The 7,123-nt window shown below is 28.3% G+C and overlaps 1 protein-coding gene across 1 annotated transcript; it reads right to left on the bottom strand.

Annotated features, from left to right (window-relative positions):
• Positions 1–2,816: 2,816 nt before the first annotated feature.
• On the bottom strand, positions 2,817–3,409 carry LOC114169508 (histone H4). Its single transcript, XM_028054685.2, has one exon. It carries the CDS (start codon positions 3,297–3,299, stop codon positions 2,988–2,990), a length of 312 nt encoding a protein of 103 aa, XP_027910486.1. The 5' UTR covers positions 3,300–3,409; the 3' UTR covers positions 2,817–2,987.
• Positions 3,410–7,123: the final 3,714 nt, after the last annotated feature.

The following is a 7,123-nucleotide window of genomic DNA, read 5'->3' on the forward strand; positions in this document are numbered from 1 at the left end:
CTTGACTTGCAAGTTAATTTTAAAAATGGACGAGGGAAGTTTTCCCCCAAATGCACTTATACCTAGTTTAGAAGAACTAGCATGGGGTGTGGTGTGATGTGCACAGCTTGGGTCCACCATGTGAGGGAGGGAATTATGTTTCCTCCTGCACTTTCCAAATGTGTGAACTTTTTTTTTGTGAAAGAAGTCCTTCATGGGTTATAAGGTCATTGCTCTAGGGTTGCAAGTTGATTTCAAAAATGGCCAAGGGAAGTTTTTCCCTAAATGCACTTATATCTGGTTTAGAAGAACTAGGATGGGATGTGTTATTGGTGTGCACAGGTGGGGTCCACCATGTTAGGGAAGGAATTGTGTTTCCTCCTAAACTTTCCAAATGTGATGTTTTTTTTTATGCAAAAAGTCCTTTGTAAGTTACAAGTTAATTACTCTTGACTTGTAAGTTAATTTTAAAAATGGGTTAAGAAATGTTTTCTCCAAATGCATTTATACCTGGTTTAGAAGAACGAGGATAGGGTGTGGTATTGGTGTGCACAGCTTGGGTCCACCATGTGAGGGAGAGAATTGTGTTTCCTCATGAACTTTCCAAATGTGTAAAAAAAAAATTGGTGCAAAAAGTCCTTCGTGGGTTACAAGTTAATTGCTCTTGACTTGGAAGTTAATTTTAAAAATGGGACAGCGAAGTTTTTCCCCAAATGCACTTATAATTGGTTTAGAAGAATTAGGATGAGGTATAGTATTGGTGTGCACAACTTGGGTCTACCATGTATGCGAGGGAATTATGTTTCCTCTTGCACTTTCCAAATCTGTGAACTTTTTTGTGTGCAAAAAGTCCTTCGTGAGTTACAAGTTAATTACTCTTGACTTGCAAGTTAATTTTAAAAAAATAATGATATTTTGATCCATTTTTAACCCACCACTCTTTAATCACCCTTCAATAATCTATTTTGGTTTTTTTTAGTGGTGTGAGTCAATGATCTAACAATGATTGGAGTGGTGAATTAAAAGTAAATAAAAAAGGGAGTCAAAATATCATCATTATTTTAAAAATAGGTCAGGGAAGTTTTTCTCCATATGCACTTATAGCTAGTTTATAATTAATAGTTATTTATTATTAGTAATAAACTATTGATTATTAGACTATTTAATTATTTTTTTCAACAATAACTTGTTACAAAATTTATTTACATATTTAATAGAAAATTCATACACATACGTGTCTATAAAAAAAACTATTTATTTTTTCTTGTTTTAAATTTGAATGTGTGATTTATCTTTCATATGTTAAGGATATTTTTGTCATCATATAATTATAATAATGATAAATATAAAATTTGTGACTACTTATTATTTGTGACAAGTTTTTAATTTATCACAACAATTTTGTTAAAAGTGATCTAATATGTATGTCAAAAACAATTATTTATTAATATCATATTATTTCTAATAAAAAATTTATGGAATGTATATATAGAAAAATATATTTAATTTTTCTTATTTTTAGATTTAAATGTCTATTTTATCTTTCATAAGTTAAAGATATTTTTCTCATCGAACAATTACAATAGTGATAAATATAAAAAAAAAATTATATTATTAGTGATAATTTTTAATTTATCACAACAATTTTATTAAAAGTGATAAAATAAATATGTCAAAAATGATTATTTACTAAAATAAAATGTCATATCATAATTAAAAATTTATGGAATGTATATAAATCAATAATGATCTTATAATATTAATTTTTATATTATTAACTTAATAGTATTTGTTTACGAAAATTAAATTACTTTCACTTTGGAATTAAACTTATAACTCTTGTAAGCATAAGTTAATTTTATTTTCACTACATTTTACAATTACAAGACTTATTTTATTAATATATTAAATTATGTATGTATTTTTTATTTATATGGATATTTTTTCAAAGAACTACTTTCTCAAAGGATTGCAACGAAACCAAAGTAAAAGAGGCCGCATCAAAACAAAATCAGTGACAAAATTGTAAAGAAATGAAATTAAGAAAGGAAAAAGTCGAGTCTAAAATTAAAATTGAACCCCACTTTTTCTCCTTTCATGCCAACATTGAAATTAACATTGAAAATTAAATCAAAACATTATACGACGTATGGAGTCACGTAACGAAGTAAAAAGTGATAAAAATTTAGATGTCATCCGATCATTTTCCTTTTACACATGACTCATAAGATTATGTTTAGTAATTTTGCGATCAATGTTAAACTTTAACAATTACACTTTCTATGGTAAATTTGACGATAATCTTTGATAGTCATAAAACACAACTTTCTGTTTTATTTAAACTAATTTAGATCTTCATGACCTTATTATTACCTTAGGACTTTTGAATTCTTCACTTGATAGAACTTTGTAGCTCTTATTTTGGGTGATTAAATCTTGAATTAAAGCCCAATTTCAACGCATTTACGTTTATAATTCAACCTAAATTTAAATAAAACTAGAGAGATTAAATCCTACCAATAAAACAAGAAAAAAAATGTAAAAGATAACTTTTTAAACAGTAATGTGTTTTGTCAATCTCATTCTAGTACTCACTAATAGAACTATTAGTCGGAGGAGTATTAAAATAATACATCTTAGAATCTAATTGTATTAAAATAATACATCTTACAAATGGTATGAGTAAAGTTCTCTTCTCCAACATTTAGATGCCTTAACTCTCCGGATTTCAACCTGTTTCAGAAAGGCTTTGGTGAATAAATTCAAAGTTTTGGATTACTATCATAGCGTAATTCGGATTGGATAAAACATAGATACAAACCATTAAAATAATGAACTACACCAAAACCTTACTGCATTACATTCAACTGACATTCTTCATGATATTTTTCATTTCACAAAAGGGGAAATAGTTGTATACATTAAGAAAATCACAAGGATTCCTAAAAACAAGCAAATCTTATATCATAAGATTATTTCAAAGTAAAAGAAATCATCAAAGCATTGAATCAGCCTCCAAAACCATAAAGGGTTCTTCCCTGTCTCTTCAGGGCATACACCACGTCCATGGCCGTAACCGTCTTCCTCCTAGCGTGCTCGGTGTAGGTCACAGCGTCGCGAATCACGTTCTCCAAGAATATCTTGAGAACTCCTCTGGTCTCCTCATAGATCAATCCACTGATTCTCTTGACACCGCCTCTTCTCGCCAATCGCCGAATTGCTGGTTTCGTTATGCCCTGAATGTTATCGCGAAGCACTTTCCTGTGCCTCTTCGCACCTCCCTTGCCCAATCCCTTTCCTCCCTTGCCACGACCAGACATTTTCGAATTGGAACTTTGAATTAAAGCTAAGACGAGACTGCAGAGAAAGATTGCAAACGAATTTGAAAATTTAGGATTTGTTTGGGCTTCAGTTTTTGAATGAATGATTTTTGAGAGGGAGATATGCGGGGGTATTTATTGAAGGTGCTTCCAAGTTTTGAGTTTTGATCTCCGTCGTTGGATGGACACTTGATCGACGGTTCATCTTTGCGATCCGTGGACTGCAAATTGGACAATTATGAAACGTTGATGGATAGGTTTCAACGGTCGGATTTTCTGTTGTAGCGTATGTGCAGATTGGGACTTTCTTTACTTTTTCTCCACATTTTGAAACATCCTTTTAAATAAATAGTATAGTATAGAATAATAAATTGCGTTTAGTTTCTTACGCAATATAAAAATCTTAAATCAAAGTCATTATAAATTGTGTTTATTACTTTAAGGAATTCGTAAAATTAATAAGAAACAAAAATTGTATTGAAAATATATTTGTTATTCCTTATGCATATCTTTGTGGTAAAAAGAGTGTGGCTCCTTTTGTTTACTTATTTCTTTCTTAAATCGAAGATTTTTCCTTTTTTTTTTAATGAAAACTTATTTAAAAATAATTTTTTTATTATCATTATTGATTTTTATTAGGTTAAAATACTCCCTTGGTCCATGTTTTTGTTAAAAAATCTCAGATAGGTCCTAGGATTTTGGTTAGTCTCAATTAGGTCCATAGTTTTGAAAATGTGTAACAATTAGGCTCATTCGTTAGTATTGTGTTAACGGTGTCAAGGATATGTCACATGTCAACTCCTCATTTTTATTTTTTTTTATTTTTTTTTAATTTTTTTAATTTTTTTTTTGAAAATTATTCATACCACGTGTCACATCAATATTGTGTCACGTGTCAAGTCAGTAAGGTGACACGTGTCAAATCATTGTTTGAATCTCAATTTAGTCCATATATTTGTTATTTTAATTATATTTCAATCCATTTTTTTTTTAATTTTCAATTTCATCATCTTCAAATTGAGATCAAATTTAACTTTTATATAAATTTTATAATGATATTTTTATTAAACATTTTAATAATATTAAGTTTATTTTATATTTTGTTTTAAAATTTTAAAATATTTATTTTAACTTGTTACAAAATTGTTTTAAATAATTTATATACAAATGTTAGAGTTGTTTAAAAATAACAATTTTATAAATTTAAATATAAATTTTTAAAACAATTTTGTAAAAAGTTAAAATAAATATATTAAAAAAAATTTTAAAAAATGGACTGAAATGTATTAAAAATAACAAATATATGGACCAAATTGAGACAATGATTTGACATGTGTCACCTTACTGACTTGACACGTGGCACAATATTGACGTGACACGTTGCATGAATAATTTTCAAAAAAAAATTAAAAAATTTTAAAAATTTTAAAAAAAAAATCAAAAAAATTCAAAAAAATGTGGAGCTGACACGTGGCACATCCGTAACACCATTAACACAATACTAATAGAATGAGCCTAATTGTTACACATTTTCAAAAATATGGACCTAATTGAGACTAAAAAAAATCTTAGAATCTATTTGAGATTTTTCAAAAAAACATGGATCAAGGGATTATTTTAACCTTTTTATTATCTTAGACCAAGTTTTTAAAATATTTTTTCAAATAGTACTGATGGACCTCATAACGATAAATTGAATTGTGGTATGAAACAGTGATGTGTAAAATAGTTTTAATTTAAAGAATTTTAAATTTACTTTTTTGGAGTTCATACTTGATGGTTAGAATGATTGAAATTTTATTTTCTCTTAGGTTTTATTGATTTTAAGGAAATATAATTAACCATAACTATTCTCTTAGGTTTCATGATGTTAATGAACTATAATCAACTTAATTCATTATTATCAGCGTTATATAATTTTAGTATTTAAAAAAATATAGTAATTATGGAATAAGTAAATTTATTTAGGTGCATCCATTACTTTTTTCTACGCTATTATTCCTTGTTTATAAAATACAAATACTATGTTAAACTTCATTTTTATATTTAAGGACTAACAAACTTTATTAATCTAACTAAAATATTATTTTCTTAAAATTCTTTTAATGCGATATAGTTACCTATATCCCTAGACGTTCTATACATTGATTGTTTTAGAATACAAAGGTATCATTTTATAGATTTAACAAAATTTTAAATTTGGGATGTAATAATTAAAGGAAAACTAATGAAATGTGTTTTGATATGTTGGAATCACTATTTTTGAGTTAACATCTATTATAGAAAAATTTGAAAGGAACCAACGAAAAAGATTATATTGCTTGGATTAAATGGGTTCAGTTTGTATCCTAAATAATCAATTTTTAATAGATTATTCAAGTGAATGTATTACACAATATTGAATCATTAGAAAAAGGGCTCATCCTTTTCTTTAAAACATGAAATAAATGCAGTCAAAATACATGAAACATGCATGATTGAATTAAGCTTGGTCGAAGTTAGAGAAATAGCTTTAGTTCTATGTACTTGTTATTAGTGATAAGAAATGGGATAAGAAATTATGTCAATTTAAATGTGACAAGGAATGCCTCTCATTTTCATTTTTGGGTAATGAAAAAGGATTGGATTTTGTTGCGATAAAAGGAATGCATACTGCAACGGGGTGTATCCTACATTACGCGGATAGTATAAGCCAATTAGGTAGTAATGTTTAATGTATGTTATTTTATTGGAACCACATATTTGTAAAGGGTTACCCTTAACAATTTAGGTAATATAATAAAAAAAGTCCCACATTGTGAAGAATGTGAAAGGAAAGAAACTTTATAAAGGGACTGAGAAGGCTATGAGTCAGCCGAGCTAAGTAACAAGAGCTTGTAACCCAGGTAGGGGCATGAATGAAAGTGAAGGAAAAACTTTGTGGCTGTCCTAGTTGGAAATGTGGATGCTGAAAACAAGCTTGCCCACTCCAAGTTGAGAGTTGAGTGATGTACAGGCTGTTGTATCCACCTTCCACAATAACTTGGTCAACCTCACTTGTTGGACTATCACGTCTTTTTACATTTTATAGCCCTTGAACCTTGGTATTAATGCTTATATGCACATGTTCACAAATTTTCTTTTTCTTTTCTATTCATTCTTTATCTATTAAGGAATTTGTAGTGTTGTACCTATGAAGAAAGATGCAAAATAAGAATTAAAATCATACCATATTTTATGGGTTACCTGACACTACAACCTAAATTAGTAAATAGTTAAAATGATCACAACCATATTTTTCACAAGACCAAGCACACAATGGACATAAGTTTTAGAAAGATAAAATAAACAAATAGAGGCTTTTGAATTATTTATGTTCTTTATCAACAAGCAAAGTAGGTTATATTTTACCTCTTGTACTTTTACTTTTGCTTAAAATAATTATCAAAAAAGTCAAAATAATTTGTAGACATAGAATATCCTTGATCAATTGTAAATTAAACCCCCCCACACACATATTTGGTTCAAAATTTCATCTTTTAGAATTCTATTTTTGGAAAATATTTCCATCTACATTAAAGTAGAACATAAACGAAAATGACAATTTCTTAGAGACATGATGGTATGAAACAAGAGGAAAAGAAAGAAAAAATGACAGTAACATAGGTTTATTAAGAAATGTAACAAGATATGAAGTTATTAATGTGTGTTACTGCACTGGAACCACATTTTGGTATCATGGTTGGTACACTTTACCATTTATGTTATGTAATGTAAAAGTCCCACATTGTGTAGTATGTGAAAGAAAGGAGACTTTATATAATGGATGACAAGGTTGTGTTCTC

Source organism: Vigna unguiculata, chromosome 11, assembly GCF_037176805.1.
Source record: "Vigna unguiculata cultivar grain cowpea cultivar isolate G323 ecotype 2 chromosome 11, ASM3717680v1, whole genome shotgun sequence".
Lineage (NCBI taxonomy): Eukaryota > Viridiplantae > Streptophyta > Magnoliopsida > Fabales > Fabaceae > Vigna > Vigna unguiculata.

Coding starts and splice junctions, on each gene's coding strand:
- LOC114169508 (XM_028054685.2), bottom strand. CDS start 3,299: ATGTCTGGTCGTGGCAAGGGAGGAAAGGGATTGGGCAAGGGAGGTGCG.